The 20,655-nt window shown below is 46.6% G+C and overlaps 4 protein-coding genes across 4 annotated transcripts; 1 reads left to right on the forward strand and 3 right to left on the reverse strand.

The window, feature by feature from the left end:
* Positions 1 to 1,812: 1,812 nt before the first annotated feature.
* On the reverse strand, positions 1,813 to 4,757 carry E1B28_002146 (uncharacterized protein; the record flags this gene model as incomplete). Its single annotated transcript, XM_043159058.1, has 7 exons — positions 1,813 to 2,480; positions 2,535 to 3,220; positions 3,276 to 3,448; positions 3,506 to 3,650; positions 3,701 to 3,929; positions 3,981 to 4,194; positions 4,248 to 4,757. 7 exons carry the CDS (start codon positions 4,755 to 4,757, stop codon positions 1,813 to 1,815), a joined length of 2,625 nt encoding a protein of 874 aa, XP_043002656.1.
* A 458-nt stretch (positions 4,758 to 5,215) lies between these two features.
* On the forward strand, positions 5,216 to 7,537 carry E1B28_002147 (uncharacterized protein; the record flags this gene model as incomplete). The annotated part of the gene is made up of 8 exons (XM_043159059.1): positions 5,216 to 5,399; positions 5,449 to 5,855; positions 5,917 to 6,032; positions 6,082 to 6,241; positions 6,291 to 6,785; positions 6,833 to 7,042; positions 7,095 to 7,220; positions 7,277 to 7,537. The coding sequence occupies 8 exons, from the start codon at positions 5,216 to 5,218 to the stop codon at positions 7,535 to 7,537; spliced, it is 1,959 nt and encodes a 652-aa protein (XP_043002657.1).
* Positions 7,538 to 8,553: 1,016 nt separating this feature from the next.
* On the reverse strand, positions 8,554 to 11,053 carry E1B28_002148 (uncharacterized protein; the record flags this gene model as incomplete). Its single annotated transcript, XM_043159060.1, has 15 exons — positions 8,554 to 8,638; positions 8,701 to 8,844; positions 8,908 to 9,048; positions 9,127 to 9,208; positions 9,267 to 9,289; positions 9,356 to 9,536; positions 9,599 to 9,728; positions 9,787 to 9,918; positions 9,970 to 10,102; positions 10,175 to 10,423; positions 10,489 to 10,494; positions 10,552 to 10,578; positions 10,624 to 10,732; positions 10,792 to 10,846; positions 10,901 to 11,053. The coding sequence occupies 15 exons, from the start codon at positions 11,051 to 11,053 to the stop codon at positions 8,554 to 8,556; spliced, it is 1,650 nt and encodes a 549-aa protein (XP_043002658.1).
* A 7,765-nt stretch (positions 11,054 to 18,818) lies between these two features.
* On the reverse strand, positions 18,819 to 20,017 carry E1B28_002149 (uncharacterized protein; the record flags this gene model as incomplete). Its single annotated transcript, XM_043159061.1, has 2 exons — positions 18,819 to 19,682; positions 19,745 to 20,017. The coding sequence occupies 2 exons, from the start codon at positions 20,015 to 20,017 to the stop codon at positions 18,819 to 18,821; spliced, it is 1,137 nt and encodes a 378-aa protein (XP_043002659.1).
* Positions 20,018 to 20,655: the final 638 nt, after the last annotated feature.

Consider the following 20,655-nt stretch of genomic DNA (forward strand, 5'->3'; position numbering starts at 1 on the left):
TAGGTCTGTGGCATAGGATCCATGGCATAGATACGGCTAATGAGGAACGGTTTGAGATTCGTCTTTAAAAGCATGAGGAGTCCCTCTTCTTCAAGCCCAGACTCGGCTCGGTACTCCTCAAACTCAAGGAAGAATTGACTAGCCAACTCATTAGGTTTCTGGACCAGGCTGTGGAGTTTCCTCTGTGCTATATCCTTCTGGTCACCACCAGCGAAATTTCGACAGATTTCTGCCTTTAGGTCATTGAATGATGCTGGCCACTGTCTGTTCTCGATTTCTCAGATTTTATTAGCTGCCCATTTAGGAGGTAGTACTCCTTCGGTCATATGGGCAAGGGTTTCGAGGACCTTTGCATGGTCCACAGCATATTTCTCTGGATTTCTCTGGAAATAAATGTAGAGCTGGGCAAAGAAGGGATCGATGCCTTCAGGGGTTCCGTTGAACACTTTGGGCTTCGTAGCAGACAATTTCTCATTACTCCGGCTATGACTCTTCTCGAGTAACCTAGCAATGACTTTGTTTTGGGTATTCAACTGACTAAGTTGTCGCCAAATGTTGACATTGAGTTCTCTATTCTACTGTTGTGCGTTAAGACCCTGGAACCATTCTTCAGTTCCTTGAGCAAGGACTTCTGGATCGGGGAGAGCCGGTCCAGCATGTTGGGAGACGTTGGGATTCATGTGGGTATCCTGATCTAAGGTGGCAGACATGTGCACAGTGATCAGGATGAGAGGTTTCCGAACTAAAGGTTGGTAAGAGTAGAAAAGGTCAGGTCGCCCCTGGGGTACTCTTATCTATTGTCAGGAGTCGATCCTTGGGTGAGGCAAGCTGACAATTGAAGGGGAAAAAGGAATGTCTCCAGGCCGCCGTCGCCGCCGTTGGTGAGGGAAAGAAGGCGGTCAGTATTGATAGCCCAGGTTTTATCGTTACTGAGCGAGTCTGCTATTATTTTTCTAGGACTCGGAAAACACTTGAAGGATATTCATGACGTCAGCCCCATGGTGTCCCTTGCGTTATTGTCAAAGGAAAGGCGCGTCTTGGTACTACTGTTCACAAGAAACGGCGCTGTCATTGCTTAGGTCTGGGTTGGTGGCTGATGGGACACGAGTTAGACGTTTAGTTAGTCGGTGGAGGAAAAGTTGGCGGTGCGTGGACTGTTTTTCTTTTTTTTCTCTCTCTTCCGCTGATTCGAACATTACCCCAACTAAAGTTGGATGTTCCTTGCCTTCCACGGGTTTGACGGGTTCCACTGGTAATGGCAATGGACCTGTGGGTGGTGTTGCCAAAGACCCTTCTGGTGTTCTTTGTCAAAGCACTATGCCCGTGCTTGTTCTCGGCGCCGCGTTGCCCATGACATTGACCCATTTGGTGTCCTGTGCGTTATTGTCAAAGGAGGGACTTCTCGGTACTGTTATCACAAGAAAACAACTGTAGTTGTTATTGTCCTATTCCAGCTGGTTTCTATTTGAGTACCCCAAGCTCAATGATCTTTATTGGCCTTGACAAATGCAAAGCCCTTGTCAACAGGGTGGAGGTAATGGATGGCCACTGGTCGGAACATTTCTGCTGCTAACATCACCAAGCTCTAAAGGTTTTACCTGGGATATTGGAAGATCTGTACAGTAGTGCTGTCTATGTTATGATATGCTATGGGTCGTATGTTCTGCATGATTGAACTGTGAGTCACAGTATACTTTATGGTAGGTTTATTTCTGCTATTTTACATGGTGCGATCTGGCATAATATGTTCACTAGTAAAAGCATTAAAAAATTGAAAGTAAGAAAAATACAAGAAAAATACATTTAATTTGTTCAATTGCTAGATAAGAAACTAAACATTTGATGATTTGCAAACTTGTTAATATAATATGATTCAAATGCATCGAGGGACTGCAAGTGATGGAATTTCTCCGGAAGAGCATCCATACCAAAGCGGGGGAGAAGATGTGCAGAGTGGGCAATTGACTCTAGATGAATTACGGCCAAAGTGGGTCTTCCATCTCTTTGCACTTCCTGTTCTACAACCCACATTCCAGTGTCTTCATCAGGCTCATCATCTGTCCGGAGGTACCAGTTGACCAATGCACATGAGTAGCTCTTGTTGTTAAGGGTGAAGGAGAAGAAGAGGAGTATACGTGCCACAGCAAGGCCAAGAATTCCTGGGAGTGAGCCGTCAACCTGTACAAACACTGTATCTCTGTGAGGGTGCCTGCCATGCCAGTGTGGAGTTGAGCGGATGCGTTCTCTATACATTCCATTCTTCCCACATTCATCACTGGGTGCATAACAAGTGAGAACGGCAGAGTGAAACACAGTGATCTTCTCGTTAAAGGTGGGACACTGCTCAACATCTAGGCTTTCACCAAAGATATTGGAGTGTGGGTTGAGCTGATCATAAAGAAACTGTCGCAGAACCCGAGGAAATTCAGGCTGATTGATATGTTGAGCAAGGAGTTCAAGTGTTTGGGGATATCTACGAGCTGTTGATAATCAAAGTTATACTTAGATAATCAACAAGATATTGTTGCACATACCTGCACTGCGTGCTAACTGAACTGAAATGCCACCACCCCTGTCATCACATGGCCCTACGTCATATTCCGTTTCTCTCTCAGGTTCCACAAAGTTGGGATATGAATCTTCAAGATCCTCCAAGTCTGGTTCATCAAGCAGATCTGCAGTAAATGATGTGGTGGTACCAATAAGCATCCCTTGTTGAACAAACTTTCTCCGCAGAGCATCCATCTTGTCTAACCGGAGTATAGTCGTTAACATCTGGTGAAGGGCATTATATCTGTTTGACCTGCGCCAGGGCTCCTTAACAGCCTTGATATGCTTTGATTCTGTAATCGAAGAACAGAGACCGTTTGGTGAACCAAATTGACGTATTGATTCTTTGTAATGAACTAGTGCATGTTGGCAGGGAAGGGAAATAGTTTCACGAGTTCCATGGGTGATGAAAGCAGTTCTGTACTTGTGGAAGTCTTGGAGATGCTGGTAAAACTGGTCCAGGTCGTTTGTGTCAATTTCATTCTTGCGAACCAAATAACATAAGTTCAGAAATGATGAAAGAGCTTTGACCATCTCCCTAGGAATATATCCTGCAACAGTGGCAATATAAACCTTCATCAAGGCCTTGGAGTCATCACCTGTCCACTGAGCAAAGTCTCGACCATCGGGGAACCGACGTATGCCTGGAAAGGCTGGAACAGCAGAGATTCTGGTGAAAAACAGACTATTACTTGATGCAGAACTGCACAAAAATTAAAACTCACCTTCTATCAATATCCTTTAAGATCAAGAGACTGTTTTTTCCATATGCTTCAAGAATATAATTGCAGATCCAAGTAACAATATGATCCTTGAATGACCCCTTGATAATTTGATGAAGAAGATCTGGGGTGAGAAGAACATGAATGTCAGCGCAGGGGAATTGATCAGTAAAAGGCTATGGATATATCAGACTCAGTTATATAGACACTATAAAAACTGTGTATAAACTCACTGCAACGTCTGTTCTTTGCCCAAAATCCCTCCAAACCTTACGCCTATCTCCTGTAACAAAGGCTTGCCGGTATTCTCGTGTTCTTGAAATTGCTCTGTTGCCATTTGAGTCAACTGCATCCAGGTCCTCTGGTCTAGCCATGCATCTGAACAATAAGTGACAATATTTCTTTTGTTAATGTGAGAACAGACATACTTTGGACACCAGCCTTGTACAATGCAGGAGAGATATGTTTGTTCAGGATAGTCACCAATATAAGGACCAAGTTGAAATATCACTTGGCGATAGTGACCAGCAGGACATTTCAGAAGAATTGGAGTCGTCATATATGGTCTCAACACTTTCAATGCTGTGAACAAGCTGTGGTGGTAGAGACGACGACAAAAGGTATGAAACACTTGTGATTTTCTGTCATTTTGATTTGCTGTAGAACGAGTCATCAAATGAACAGCAAATAGCAAGATAATATACTAACTTCGAGGAATGGCAAAAAACATGAAAGGAAGGACACTGTTACCATGTGCTCTCCTTGCTACATTGGTTAAGTTTCCAGGCGAAATATATGCTGGATGGTATTCTTGATGTCCAGTCCCCACCGAAACTGTGGTTTTGTCACTCCCCAGAACAATGGGAACCAGCATCGCACCATTGGTTCTCTTCAATAGCTCTGGATCTGCAGATATTTCATCCTAAATCAAATTGATTAGCATGTGAGCAAACAATCAAATAAAATACTACACACCGCTATATCCCAAGCCCAATCTCCTGAAAGCAGATTGGAATAAATTCTCTCATTGCGAGTATTCCACTCTTGGTAAGGAGTGTAATTGAACTGCCCACTAAATGCTTCTGTTTTGAGTTGTTCAGTAAGCACATTCAGTGTATCGCGGACACAGAACTCGTAGACTTCTGTCATCCAAAGCGGTGGATCATCTGGCAGCTCACCAGCATACTTCACATGGTAAGTGGTCCATGGGGTATTCTCTTCCCATATTGAGTCAATGGCTGCATAGAGTTCCTTTGCATTCTTAAACGGAGCCTGACTACTGCTGACTTCGAGAAGTTGTGCTTGTAGAATATCTAGAGCCTTGTTAATTTTCCCGTTTGAAGCTTTTAGTTCAATGTAAAAAAAAATAAGACCAATCAAAGGTCGAACGATTTTCGAATAGGTACCAGGCTTCTGGGAGATGTATAGAAGGTTCAGCAATTGAGTTGGGGGGCTTATTTGCAGATACAGGAATGCCATTTGCATTGTATATTTCCGCTTAAATGAACGCAAGTGAGTTATGGTGTTGACAAGACAATAATCATGATAAACACACCACAGAAGTGTCGGTGAGTTCTGAACTGATGTTCACTTCCCTCACTATTTTGAGGTCCAAAGGAGATTACAGGGTGTTTGAGGTTTTTATGACGAGTTCAACCACCAGGAGAGCGAAAACTCTGCTTGCAAATAGGGCAAGAAAAGTCATTGCCAGGCATGAAGTTAGTGTTGGACATTTGAGTTTAGTTTGGAGGGAATGGATGTTCGACATCAAGCTATTTGCTGTCCAAATTTATAGAAGCCAAAGACGAACATGTCCGCGGCTACACGGCATTGCACGTGTGAACTGCCACCGGTCCGGTGATGTGCCGATGAGAAATGTTGATTTTGCCACGCAGTATCCACACTCTCCTCCCACATCTCCCACTCGTCTATTCCCACATCTCATGCCCCCTCGTTCTAAAAGAAAAACCATTGACCGGCCAACCAATCACGAGAACAAAAACACGAATACGCACTCACGTTCAAAACCCAAAGCTTCGAAACAAACCACAACTCAACCGGTCATTCGAGCCCTTGAAGCCACGGAAGGTGAGATTGAATTGGAGGCCAGTAGCAAGGAAGGAAATGGTAAGCCGAAGTTTGTGCTCTAATCAATTGGAAAAACTGACCAGAACAGGGAACGTGAATACAAGAAGAACACCGCTACCTCGTATACATAAAAACGTGGACCCAGCGGAACCGGATCGCCCACGCCCCAGACGATCTTCGCAGGAAGTTCAGGCGCAAAGGCTTGCGCAGGAAAATCGGAAACTTGAGAAGATGAAGGAATTACATGAAAAGGAGGAGGAGTTGAAGAGGCTGAGGTCAATGTTAGGCGATCAGCAGGCAATGAGGGAAAGGAAAGCAAGGACACGAGCGTATGACCTGCTGCACGTTCTTGAAGACACAGAGAACGAGGGTTACGAGAGTGAAGGGCTGGTGGAACAACAAGTCAAAAAAGCACAGTCGTCTGACTCACTCGAGTACATCAACGTTGACGACGTTAGTGACGACAGCAGCAAGGGAATCGCTGAAATTGAATCAGTAAGTCTTCTAACTATTAGTCTGGTTGTCAAGTCTAACTCACATTGCATTGTTTTTTTAGAACATGAAGCAAGCAAAACCGACAGCGAGAACAGCAAAGGATGCTGGTGGTGCAAAGGGGAAGAGGGTCATCGGGAGCAAGGTTATAAAGAATAATCTTGCCGCCTGTCAACCCAGGTTAGTTTTACGCCGGCCTGTCAGGGATTGCTGAGCAAGTATATTGTAGCGGCAAGACCGGGCTCTCAAAGCGTTTCAAAACCCGCCTGGTGCAAGAAGGGAATGTGACTGGTGGACTTGGAGACAGTGACGTCAAAGATTTCCCTCCAGGTGAAGCAGAGGAGGGCATGGGCTCAAATGAACCGGATACGGAGGGCAATGACGCTATGGTACGTTTTCTGGTTTCTATTCAGTTTCCATGCCTCATACCTTACACAGATCACTTGCGTAAACGCCTCTTCTCCCGCTGTCAGTTCACAGCCAGGTTCAAAGGATTCATCCCGTCAACCTTCAGTCCAATTCAACCCACTCCCGAAGAAAGGCACTGCACGAACACAGTCTCGTCCAACGGCACAGCCTGTCATTCGCTCACAACCTTCATCTCGTTCAGTATCCCAGCCAGCATCTCGTACTCGTACCCCTGCTGGGTCTCGAGCCCACTCACCAAACCCCCCTCCAGCTCAAGCATCTGGGAGGAGAGCAGGCCAGAGGGTCGGAACGACCGCAAAAGACTACCCCGAATTCATCAAGGGTAGTGAGTGGTCGGGTCTTGTTCTCCCCACAGCAAGGCATGCCATGTTTGCTTCCGAGCAACCCATGGTGAAGTTCCGCCGTGATGAAGGTTTTTGTGCGATTGTTCAAGAAATCATCACGAGAACCTTCCCAGAAATGGACTATGTCTGTTCTCTGGATCGTGATCCGGTGCTCCAACAGGTCAGTATCTGTTCATACACTCGTGATTTTGAGCTAATCAGGCTTAGGTATACAACCGTTTGAATGAAACGCGTTCCGGGATAGCTTCAAAAGTGCTCAAGGTCGTCACCAATTTCTTTAGTCAGCCCAAGTACGCTGGTAACTACACGAAAATTTTGGACTATGCTACATGGGCTGGTACTCGACTTGAGGACGGACCTGCATTCTACGCCAAACCGTCACCCCGCAACATCAAACCCGGCTCTGAGAACTATGTGGTACATGGCATATCCATGTAGTGATGGTCCTTGTTCTGACACTGAGTACTAGCCCCCAAGCGGGTTATTCGAGTCGCATTTTGTCATTGAAGTGATGAAATGTTACATGGCTAAAAGGGCTAAATCACACATTGACTACGGCCATCCTGTTGGGCTCATTGGGTTAGTTCGTGCAGCGGTATGTTCCCCAATTTCACAGTTTTTACCTCTCATTGCTGACCCGGCTTTCTATAGATCAAGCGGGCTTTCAGATATTATGTTAAGTCGGAAGGTGGGCCACCAATCGTTTCGCTCATCAAGGACAGCGAGAAATTCTCTGAGGCAAACATGGGTAAACATGTTACGGCCTTCATAGGTTACGCAGTTACCCTCGCGGATGATGACTGGGCAAGGCTGATGGAGGTGTATGAGTTTGTTCCCGATCCTCCAACTGACGAGGAAGGCGGTGTTTCGAGCGATTCCGAACAGTCGATCAAGCTTTATGTCCCTCGTTGAGATGTGGTGGTTTTCCTCTGTGCCTTTTCTTGCTCCCACTCTCGTTACTCATGCATCCTCGTATCTGTACACTGATCTCACCATTTCTTGACTGCCGACCTTACCCCAATTCCCCTCATGTTGACTTATGTACTCATTATTTCTTGTGTATTTTTATCTAGTCAGTATTTCTTGTGTATTTCTATGATCTGCAATACAAATTGTTTTTCTGTGTGCTAAAAGAGAACAATTACCAGAAGTATGAGGGGAGGAAGTGACAAATGGCGAAGATCGTATGATTTTGCGATTTTACAAGTTGCAAGCGGCTTGCCGCTTGCCGCGACTTGTGGCTTGTTGGGGCTGCCCAGATCCGAATTCCGAACCGGCTTGTCCCAAAAAGGACATAGATGGCGGCTTGCCGGCTTTCACCCATTTTTGGCGGGGGAAAAGCCGGGAAAAGCCTGACAAGCCGGCAATGTACGTTTACTGATGTACGAGGTAACGGGGTCGGCAATTGTCGACGAGTGCCTCCGGCGGGTTAATTAAGTTCGAACGTTCGAAATGCAGCGTCGCTAATTAACAGATAAGTTGATAAGCCCGTCAAAGCGAGGTGATTAATTATCCCCGAGATCTCCATGATAACTTGTTAGATGTGATATCAGGACTTCGGAACTGCCTTGAGTGTGATTGTGATTGTGCAAAAGTCCAGACCTGCGACGGAAATACAGATATTAGCTGATTGGTCAAAGCGTTTGGCGTCTATGTTGGGCGCTCGAATCGTAACAGTAAGTGAGAAGGAATAAGTACAGAACGGTCTCGCTAACAAGGAAGTTCTAGTTGTGCTTCAAATTATCTAAGTTTTCGTCCCTCATCCCATTTGGACCTGTCGTTTCATGCATGAATTACTGTTTGGACTGCGTGAGTAGTGCATCAATAGTTGCCGGGGGTGGAAGGATCGGGCCAGACTCGCATGCAATACCACCGTATACGACAAGTATATGGAAGTCATAGGACGCACCAACTCCTCGAAGACTAGGTTACAGCTGATCCATCGCATCGCAAATCAGTGTTTCATACTTTTCTGACCTCGGTTTGATGCGACATCCGAACGGTGCCGGACGGCTATAGTGTGAGGGGAAATGTCGAGTCAGCTTAGATACAGAAAAAATATCTAAGGAACTCACTTCTGGAGCGCAGATACAAACTCCATGGAGGGTTCAATGATCTTCCCATTCTCGTCGAGAGCTTTTTGGATTTCAAATGCCGCTATGGTAGTTGCAATAGTCAAGAATGTCGTTGATAGTCCCAGCTGTCGGCCCGGGCAGATTCTAAAGTCGAAGGTTTAGTCACTAGTTACACGTTCGAAGTTACTTTCGTGAACAGTACTGAACCTTCTACCGAAACCGAAACCGGCGGTTGTATCACGGATATTTGGGTTGATTCCTAACTTTCCATCTTTGAGTGTAGTAAGCCACCGGTTAGGGTTGAACCGGTATGGATCGGGATACATCGTTTCGTCATGGAGGATTGCCCTGGCGCGTACCACATTGGTGTGAGTAATGGATTTTGTGGAATATAGGGCGGCCTAGCGCAAAGGAGAAGAAGCTCACCAAACATTCGGGATGACGGTAGAGTTTTTTGGGATGCGATAACCTCTGTATTCGTCTTCGACGTAAGTGTGGTGGACGACCGCTGGTTTTCAGAATGGTTTCAGAATAATAGCTTGAGAATTTGGAGATAGGCTACTCACATACGGGACCGACAGGCTGCCACCTAATACATAAATTGTTATGGAGGAACCTAAACTACTGAACCGAAAAAAATGAAATCAAAACGTACCTGAACGTTTCCTGCATAATAGCTTCGCAATACGGGAGAGATTCCCGGTCCTCAAAATCTGGTAGCCTGTCTGGACCTATAACCCGGTCGATCTCTTCTTGCGCTTTGGCTTGATATTCCGGGAAACATGTCATGGCGAGGAAGAATGTGAGAACCCCGGTGAATACTGTGTCTGTTCCGGCTAGTAATCAAACAGTCAGGGATATAGTCAACGAAAACAAAGTGAGGTGAATGGAGGCTTACCTTCGTACATGCTGGCCGCAGTTTCGCGAATTAGAGTTTCCATTTCATCCCGGGAGATGCTATCGTCCTCGTTGGTTGTGATTCTTTGTAAAGAGCTTGATACAAAGGAGGGTTGTGCAGTTCCGTTGGCCTGTAGTGAATTCAGAGTGATGAGTGGCTTCCGCAACCTCAGTAGGGAGGGGTCATACCATATCTCGTTTCGTTGCATCAAATGCTTCATCTGCCATTTTATGATATAGTTTTTCCCATTCTCTCGCTTTTCGCTTGAATCCAGCTCCTGGGAACCATTCGGGAATGTGTTTGAGCCAGGGGAGAGAGTCCTGTGAGCACAGTCAGGGTCCCTTCAGCTGAATGATTAAATTTGTGTTCACGACTAGAAAGGTACCCGGATTCATGGCATGAAGTAGAACATCTAGCGCTTTTTCCGCGTTTTGCATATAGGGATCGGTTCTGTCTTTTGTTTCTAGACCATAGGTTACAGCTATCAGAAGTGAACCTGCCATTCTGTCTCCGCGATATAAACATGGAGTCAACATGGATAAGGCCCGAGGAAAATGGGGGGGAATGAGAACGCACAGACGTAGATGATCCCGGTAGTTTGTCGGATCTTCCAAGAGGTTCCGGAGGAGAATTCTGTTTGCTCGTAATTCATGAGGACGGTGTAATTTGTTCGGGTGGGTATTTGGGAATTCTGTCGACAGGGATGGTAATGTGAATGCATGGGGTAGGGACATTATGAGTGTGAGGACCGAACCTTGTTGGAAGAGCTTTCGGTGGGCTTTCCAGTCGGTACCGTAGTCCATGAAGATGAAATCCCGGTTCCATCTAGTAATTAACGAGTGTTGGTTTTAAATGCTTCAGTTGCTAGGAGTCGGATCGAGTTCACTCACCCCATTCTTAATACTCAGCGTTAGTAATGGATACTAATATGTGGAAGAAACGGAACGACGTACAGTTCGTTCACCATAGTGAACCGAGGTCTATCGCGACATTGAGTTGTGGCCTGAGGGTGTGGACAACCTTACCTGCTGGAATAATTTGCTGAACGCTTTTCAAGCAAGTCATCGGTAGCGCGGAACGAATTTAAAACCACGATGTTTTTCCCTGCGACGTCAAGATATAGGATGTCTGTGTCTGGATTATGTTCAGATCTAGATAAGGATGTTGGTTGTAAAAGATGAAGAGTAACTCACTGATTTTTTTACCCATTGCTTCGAACTTGTGCCCTGGAAAGCTTGAAGGCATGTCCTCGTTTCAAACCGTAAGTATTTCATCCAACACGCGACTGATTAAGAGGCTCACTAAGATATTTCCGATGATTGGATAGTGTCGTGGTCCAGGAGGAAGGGGAAGTTGGTTTTTGAGCCTCCTCATCAAGACAATCAAAGTTGCCACGACGAGAGTAGCGGCTAGGATGTTAACGGTTCCGTAGTCCATCTGAAGGATTGGGGACATGATTTCAGGGTAACTTTCCAGAGTCGTTGTCCTGACTTGTTTATCAGCTAGCCCAGGGAGGGCTAGTCGACCAGAAGAGGTCAAATTGCGCTGACAGAGGCTTGTATCAGGACCTAGCTGATAACATGAGAGGCACAACAATAGATCCCTTTTTGGTTGATGAGCCCACTATATCCGCCGTAACAAACTGGATGCCGCAAGTATCGCGACATACAGTGACTTGAAGCCGAGAATCGATGCCTGGGTCCCATTTCACCATACGAGACCCCAAAATAAATTCGGTGACTGACTGACGGAATATACCAACCTGATTTTGAAATCCAGAGCGTGTTCAATCAGATTTCGATCGGACAGTTGAGAGAAGCGAAATGAGGCGTCGTGCTTCGGGATTTCACGCTAGATCGAAATCATATGGCCAACTAGATACATTTGTTTTTGTCTTTTCGAATAGTACGACGGAAACAGGACAGTTCCTCAGTACCGAGTCGGAGAAAGATTGGCGCATCACTTACCGGATATCACCTTGCAGTCACAAATTGGAAGGGTAATTCTGATCTAACCAGCTATGGTACGTTTACCAACCGTTGTACTATTGAGCGTTCGTTCAAGCCAGAACTCTTTAGAGTCAAATAAGCGAATACAGGGTTAGTTCGAGTGCAGGTTCGACTATCTGTTCTGACCTGTTCCCGTCGGACCTGGAAGCATATTTTTTTTCTTCACGACAAACTTGACGATCATTCGCAGATTTCAGTGGTGAACGGAAGGCATTCTGGGTCTGGCGATGATGGTATCTGAAAAGGCGGAACCTCGCCACGTGTGTGGCTGTGACAGTAACGCTAGTGACACCGTCGGTTTGTTGGAAGTTTTAGCCCTTTGGCGACATCTAATATCCAGAAATACTTGCTCTCGATTTCTCAGACATTCTCTCTCAATTCGTCTCAATCACCCTGGAGATTACTGGGACGGCCACGTGGCGATTACTGCCAGTTGGTTCGTATACCGCTTTTTGCAGATTTCAAGACGTACTCTGTGCTCAGTCAGGCTCAGTCGCTTGTATCGTTCTTGGTCAAACCGAATTATGTTACATATTCGCATGAGGCTCGGTGGTTGACTTGAGATGCTCCACCCATACTGTTGCCTTTAGCACCGGCTTCCTGTCACCCTCATACCTCACTATCCTTCGATGATGACCTCAATACCCAAGCAATACCGCAGTTTGGATCAAATGAGCTGGGTAAAATGGGATGATGTTAGAAGCTGAGAAGGCCGAGAGTATTTGAGCACGCATGGCCATAAAACTGGAACCGGCAAGTGCATGTTGGCTTGTTTTAAGTTTGGTACTGACTGTGACTTATCAAGATAGACCAACGGAAGACACGAACCATCAAAAGTTGATAATTCTCGCAATACACATGCGCCATGGAAAAAAGAACTCGCTTCACCTTTCATGCTGAATCGATGTCGCTCGCCCTTTCCGCACTCAACCAATATCAGGCATCATCGGGGTAGATCAGCGGGACTGGAGCATGAAAAGGAACATCCGCTGGTACCGCGTCGTTCGTATCGAGTTTAGCCAAATCTATGCGAATCCCTGATGTTGTGGACTGGGTTTTAGTGAACGACTTTCACCATCCGAGCTCGAATGCGACTACCGGTAGCTTCCTTTTTTTTGCGTATTCTCTTCACATATAAGTTGGGTTCCTTCCTTGTAATGACAACTAGATCCGCCGATGAGAGCATCATGGTAACTCCTGAACGCCTGTTATTGAGTTCATCGCTCTCGCTCTAGGATCATGGCAGCGCAAATAGAGAGTTGTCCATGGAGGAGATATGTGAAGATTTCGGTCAGGAAGGATATGGTGGATTTACATGAGTGGCAAAAGGTGTATGGAGAAAGGAAGTGGATAAATGGGCTGTTTTGGATTCGTTTAATGCAGAATGGTACGTATAGTAATCTATCCACTTTCTCTATTTTCTTACTCCAACTGACCGTTTTTGGGCAGTATTTGACATACAGTAGTTGGCATACAGACCGGCTAACAACCTGCATGGTGTCTTTCCTCGAAGTAGCCTATACAATTACCAAAGGACTCGGCTGAGTTTTCCGAATCAGCTGACACTCTACCTGACGAAATAACACAACAGTCTCCTCCCGAAGTTAGTCGAAGATCAAAAGGTCGTGGCAGATCGCGGTGTTACAGAGCGCTTATGAGTCGCAATGAATACCCATCATCCGCGGAAACCATCTGTCTGAAAATTCATGGCTTCCCCGTACCGCCGATAAACCCGAAGAAGTCCTCGCCACCATGAAACTGAATGCGATAAGGCTCAGGCCTTATCATGTTCTAACTTTCCGAGCCGGTGGCACGTGGAATGGGTAACTTCTTCCCTTCTATACTTTTGTTCTGATCAAGTCTTCTCAGGTAACAAACTCGTCTCTGCATCGAAACATAATCGGGACGACCATATGGGGAATCACATCCTCGTTCATATCTCACTATTAGGAAATTAACACCTGTAATTATCACACATGGCCACCACCTTAACTGACTCAAGCCGGTGGATGCGGCGATTACTGTAGACTCTGGTCCTATCTTCCGTTTGGGTTGGAGTGGGACTTTTTACGCAGAGCCCTCGCCCTTCGTCTCAAATGGTAGTACTTACCACTAGTGTGAGATCGGAGGTCCGGCCTGATGATAGAGATTAAGGACTCCCATTGAAAAGAAGCAAGCACCCGAATTGGTGTACCTGCGACCTGGTCTCAAGCAAGGTTAGTATCACTGATATGATCTCCCCCAACGATAAGATATGAGACCTTGTCAGTTGTTCACTATATCGACTCCTCTGCTCTAACAGATGGGTCGAGACTTGACAAGTCCTGACATTTCCTGTTCAACTCTCGGGGATCCCTTCTGCGGGGGGCGTCATACATAATCATGTCCACAAAAAGATCAAGATATAAAGACATGTTTGATTCATGCTTACCTAGTAGTCACTGTTCAAGTGAAGTCGACCGTTAGAAAGTTTGGTTGTGGTTGTAAAAAATCTACTCAGTGGTGCTTAAAACATCATCTGTACTGGTTTGTTCTAACTCCGACTGTTCCCTTTGTGAACTTCCGGAATCTACTACTTAATTCACTCGTAGGAAGATGTAGCGTGGCCTTGACGTTGGATTGCGATGAACAGGATCCGTTGTACCCTGAGAAGTTTCGGCTAAGGCTATCCGACGAAAACGACAAACCTTCCCACCGCTACTCGAGTCCACTGGGATTCCGGGTGCCGACGAAATGCATCCAAATATCAGCTGCAGTATCCTATTTCAAGTTTGGCATTAAAAAAACTCGAAGAAACAGAACAATATGCCACGCACCTGACCGGATATCCCATATGATTGTCCATAAACATCTCGCTAACCTTCTGCTTTCGTGATAGAACATTGTAGAACGGGAGAGTTGTGCGCGCCGCGTATGCCTATAAATTCCTACGTACAGACCGTCCGGTAGGCGTTCAACTTTGATGAAATACAATTTGACGGTACTCGCTTCAATTTTTTTTTTGCTAGCAATCGTCCAATTCACTGAATGATTTCATTCAGTCAGGTCTGATCGGCTTTTGCCGACGTTGACTTAATGCCGTGGACGGCAGCAGTCCTGGCGGTTGCTCAGCCGAATTCTCCCGGGAGGGTGCGGCATCTCAGCTAGGAAGGCTACCGATTGTTATCGGCACACAACAATATTTTCGAGGACATAAAGCTGGAGAAGTCAACGTCTCACCACTGCCTTGACGATAAATACGTTGCCCAGGAGTCAGGACATCCCATCATCGTGTGGCAACCCGATGATGTTGCGCAGGATTCTAAAAACAGAAAACCGGAAGAACACACACCGGCATTGCCTCTGAACAGGCCAAGTCATCCGTCTCACGAGACGGAACGAGCTCAACAGGACTAACATGCCCCGAGTCGCAAAGCTCCCGAACCGCGACAGCCTCGCCCTCATGAAACGTGTAATACTTCAAGCTTCAAGGCCGAGCTCCGGTTCACGACAGTCGCCATTCCCGAACTCGAGTGGTCCGGGAAAGGACTGTGTAAAGACTAATTACGTGTTAGACCACGGGGGAAGAACTCACCTTCAGGGCCGGCGTTGGGTGTGACTTGAACTATTCTAACGATTCCCCTTCGTAAAGGTATTTATGTACTTAGGAGTAATCTTTGTAGCGGGCTTCCAGGTAACTTACGACCTATGAATTATTATATACATATATATGTACTGCTCTCGTTGCACGCCTTATTACATGAAAAGGAAGCATTGAAACGCTTCGAACTCCCTGATCCAACGAGGAACATATAGTTTTTCCATTTACTCAACTTGAGTTAATCGGAGGTAATCACGTCCCTGAACTTGTTGGAGATGTGTAAAAACCAAAGAAGAACACCTAACTACAGACACTGAACCCAAGTCAGAACAAGGGCGACAGTAAAAACCGGATCGCAACGGCTCCGTTGATCTTCCCCTTGCTCCCTTTACTTATCCTTAATTTCCCCACAGACGTCAAATGTGCCATGGCATGACGTGACCCCAAAGATCTCTCAGGCCCCGGGTCCTCGGAGGTTTTGACTTCTGTCATAGTCGAAAGAATTACTCTCAACCACATCAAGAGCAGCTATTCAGTTGACGGTCCCCGGCTTCTGAGAAACATGTCAATCATCGTACAATATCGGTTTATCTACCATCAGTAACAATCATTGATATGATGGTGCTTGCTGAACCGAATTTCCTTCATCTTTTGACTGTTGAAACTGTAGTATGTCAGTAACTTGGAGGGAAATCGGCACCATCTGTCAACTGCGACACTACTGTGTTGTATAGCGGGGGAAGAAAGATGGGAAGAAATGATTATCATGTCCCGCAGCTTTTTGACGACACCATGCCCTCCGATCTTCCCTCCCACATAAGGGTCTAATCGTCTGGCACTGCCAACCAACTGTTAGTTTATCAGCGAGGAACTGCCTCTTACCAAGAATCAGAAAGTTCGAGGAATGGAACAACTTGAAATCAAGTTGAAGAAGGACTCTCAATTCAAGGCGTCCGTGGCCAATCGTAGTATATTACTGAGTTGCTTTTACTCAACATTAGCAAGTGAGAGCTCAACTGTGTATTATTCGAATTACTATGCTGCTGTTCCGACGTACCCGACTCCAAAAGAGTTGGCGCCGGGGAGCGTTTGAATTTGAAGGCTCGATATACAAAAAAGGACTCAACTTCACTCTGTCCTTTCTAGTTCCCGACGACGGTCGCTATTATGTCGGATAGATGACACGACGACTGCAACGCCTGTATGACACTCGACGGAGCCCGCGACTCCAGTTCAATACACCACCCGCATTCCCGCGGTGTCGGTGTACGCCTCATGAAACGATTTTTTGAAACCTCAACGACGCCACTACTAACCCGCTGGCCCCCACTCCGGGTTCCAATATTCAAAGACCATTACATACCGCGGTGTTGTCGAGGAATCCATGGCCAACAGCCTGCCAGTATCACCAGCCCGCATTTGTTTGATGAGTATCTAGTGAATATTAGATTGCGGCCGTGAACTCGTCAATGGTCTTTCGGGTGTCGGGGACTCTGACCTTCGTTCGTTTTTACACATTCCTGATTATGACTTCTGCGTGGTGGAATGCACAAGAAGAAACCAAAGGAGGTGGCAGTCGCCTTGCCAAAGCTTTAAGTCCTACTAATAGTCGCCGAATATTTAAGTGGCCAGAGTAGTTACCGGCGAGTCGGCCCGATTCCTCGCTATCCGACGTAAGTTTGCCAGGGCCTAGGAGCCTGTGGGTCCTCGGGAGAGAACTTTCAGTCCGTCTCGGAAGAATGATAATGACCCCTGGGTCCTGAGCCGATCCTGAGCCCACACTCGGCTACCTGGCAATCCGATTCTACTTCGGGACTCGACATAAAATCGATCGAGAGGAAGTGACCATTATCACCGTGAGAAAGCTGAGCCTGGACGACGCCGAAGGCATGTGAGGCGAATCACTTCGGCGCCTGTTGCCAGACTGAGGTATGATTATGCGCCGTTTGTTTTGGATTTCTGCACATTCATCTCCGGTGTGCCGGCCATTTCATCCCGAACCAGCGGCAATAGCATCATCTCATTCTTTTATTACGGGTAAGAGCGGATAGTGAAATTGATAACATCAATATTTTTTCACTGAGGTAAAATAGCTCAAAATAACATGGTTGACTTTTTTATTACATCCGAAAATCATAACTTGGTGTAGGTCGTTTATCTGTAAAAGGCCAATAACCTTGAAAAAAGTTCTGCAGTGGCTCTCCCACAGACACCAATGCTGCTTCTCTGCGGAAATACTTCCCTTTCTGATGACGCTAATCAAGACTCAAAACCGTAAACGGAAAAAAGGCTTATCACCAGGAGGAATTGCAGGGATCGAAGTTGGAGGTTGAACGTTGAACCTCAGGCCTTGAGGACCGCGTACCGACCGATCGCGAATCCATTGGAGAAGGGTAGAAGGGATGAAGGAACTAGAGGATCCGAGGAAAAACAGGGGTCGGGGTCACTGTAGTCAGACCCGTAATTGCCAATCGGCAAAATCTCGGAGTTACGGATCATGCTCTAATATGTATGTAGTACATGACTTATTCGATTATCGTCAGCGCCTACATAGCTGACGGCGGCAATGAGAAAAGATGACTCCGAACCTAACTTACTCACCATGAGTGCTAAAGGTGGATTATGTAGTAGTTCTGTCTTCAAGAATAAATCATCTCCACCGAAATTCCGAATGTCCAATGATTACGGGCTATATCTAAGGAACGATCGCGAACGACTTACGAGGTTTCGGAAGACTCTCTCCGAGTCCGACGGTGCTCGACCTGACGTAATGAAAAACACAACATCGTCGAAGATCAGCAGGGTTTGGCAGATCGCGGTAAGCAAAGGAATATTTACGTGGCATGGCACTAGCATTTCTTCAAGAACTCAAAGTGGACCCCAACATGGGATCATGTCGAGCTGAGATGCTTTCGTTCCTTTTTTTTCTCAATCAGACCGAACTTACGCAACGAAGGTAAGATATTGAGATGGACAGCCGTCTGTACAAAAGGAGCTGAAAGCCAGTGACACCAGAGTGAAACACTGAAGAATCAAAGATCGCAATCCCAAGTTTTTTCTTTACAATGGTCTACAACGTGTATAACGAGAGATTCTACGTATACACTTTTCACTTTGCTGCGAACTGGAAATGCCTATGATAGTACAGCCCTTCGTTATCAAGCCTCTCTTATCTCGACGAAAATAACCAAGAACATTTCCCAGAGATAAGAAAAAAAAATAAAACGATAACCAATGAAGGGATAAATAAATGAACGTATAAAGGCTAAGTAATCGATAAATGACTGTATAAGGGTTTTTTATCTCGGTGATCCGTAGCAACAACGAAGGGAAAATATGCGTGTTTGCTTCAGGTCCGGGCAGGGAGGAGTTGATGGGTAATGCGGTAAATGCGGATAGTTGGGAGTGTTGCTCAGGGGCTACAGGAGGGTAAAATTGGTATATGAGAGGTATAATGGAGCGTTTGACGTGAACGATGAGTCGTGAGGGTCATGACGTAGATGGAGGCGGGGAAAGATGAGCTCCGTGGACGAGATGTTAAAACCGACGCAAGACAGTAACAAGTCCAACAACGAGTCCATTAGGGACAAGGGGGTATATAGCAAAGCGTCGTCGTGTGATCACGGGAGAATCACATCATTGCAAACGAGACTCCGTTCCCGATGCCACCACCGCCACCCATCTGCATCGTCTGATGGTGACTGAGACCAGCGCCAACCCATCCCCCTTCTGGGAATTGGGGTGGATGTACATGGGGGTGTGATGGGTATAGAGGCGGGGAAGCGCTCCCACTCGACGTCATCGACGCCATCGAGTTGGATCTGTCTCGGCCTGTCTGCGAACGTCGACGAGCAATGTTCAGGCTTTCCAGGTACTGTTGCATCTGAGGGTTCGGATACTTCTCGTTCGGTGAAGCGGAGTAAATGCCTGCACCAGGATAATCCGGATACCCGTCGTATGAGCCGTGTGCAGGGACAATGAGAGGATGTGAGTGAGGGTGATGTGGGAATGGCGGTCGCTGAGATTGGGTGTAAGTCATGGAGGTATTCATCGGTGGAGGCGATATTCGCCCTCCAGCAGCCAACATCATCCTCTGTTGCTCTTCAATACCAATCGGTCCCCCGCTGGAGAGCCACATCTCGTCATCGTTACCTTCCACACTGCCATTTTCTTCGCCGTAAAGTCCAATGGTGTCGTCGTCGTCGTCAAGAGCACCATTCGTAACAACAGGGATGACCTCTAGTTCTTGGTTAAGAACCATCGAAAAACCTTCATTACGAATAGGTTCCTCGACTCGTGGAATTGAAGCTCGATCGCGCCATTCGTTGAGCTCTCGTCTCAAATGGTCAGCCTCAAGCTTCAACATACGTAGTTCACGGGCGGCAAGAGCGCGGTGTCGACGAGATGCGTGAATATGGGCAATGGAAGAGTTCACAATGGCAGATTTGGAAGGGCGACGAATCTGAGAGAGGTTAGGGAGCATCTTGGCGAGATCCTAGAGCGGAATGGTCCAAAATCAGTGGCTAGAACTTAATTGAAGAAGGAAACTCGATTTACCAAGAACCTTCCGTTCAAAGTCTCTCTTCGTGCCCTTTCGACGGCATTGTGAGTAGCTCTACGTTCGGCAGTGTTCGCACGCCGAGACGGTTTCCTCTTTCCACTGGACCCACTTGCGGAGTTATCAGCTACGGTGTTAGGTAGGGTGGGAAGGCTAGGAACATGAGTGGGTGAAAGTGGAGTTCTAGGTCCGGAAGATGAACCGTCGGAAGATGGAGATGAAGCGGAAGCTGTCGCAGAGGGGGGAGAAGGAATCACGATGGGTAGGGTCATGGCCGATAAAGTTGCGTAAGTGTTTTGCGTGCTGGGTTCTCGCGAGCTGAGCTCAAGCGGTAATCAACTACGATGATGGGTGGCGGAAACAAGTTAGTGGGGTTTGCGGGAGTTGTGAAGTCGGCAAGGGTCGCGAGATCTACGTAGAGGAGTTAAGTCACGTCAAATAAGCGGCCGAAATAAAACTTACACCAAGCGTTGTCCTTGGCACGACGAGGATCGTGCGGGGAAGAGAGTCGGAGGGAGGAGGCGGAGGATGAGCAGCAAGGTCAACCTATGGGGAGATGGGAAGAATGAGGTCGGATGTTTACCAATTCGATTGATATATGGATTGTCAAAGGATTTCTCCCAGGCCGCCTGTTCGGGGAAAAATCTTTTGGGATGAACAGATGATGATATGCTGACAATCTCGATTTTGCTAGATCCGGACAACGGAAATAAAGTCAGCTACGCGTCAACTGACCATCAACGGACCGCAGTTCGAACTGAGCCTCAATCCTACTTCAACAAGTCAGCTATGTTCCCACAATCGAGACAAGTAGGTCGGCAGGGTTGCGATGTCCGATAATCGTCGCACTGAGGTTAAAACCCGTTTCCGTGGAATTTGCTCGAGTCTTGACTTTCCTGCTCAATCGCGT

The sequence above is a fragment of the Marasmius oreades genome, chromosome 10 (genome assembly GCF_018924745.1).
Source record: "Marasmius oreades isolate 03SP1 chromosome 10, whole genome shotgun sequence".
NCBI classification, from domain to species: domain Eukaryota; kingdom Fungi; phylum Basidiomycota; class Agaricomycetes; order Agaricales; family Marasmiaceae; genus Marasmius; species Marasmius oreades.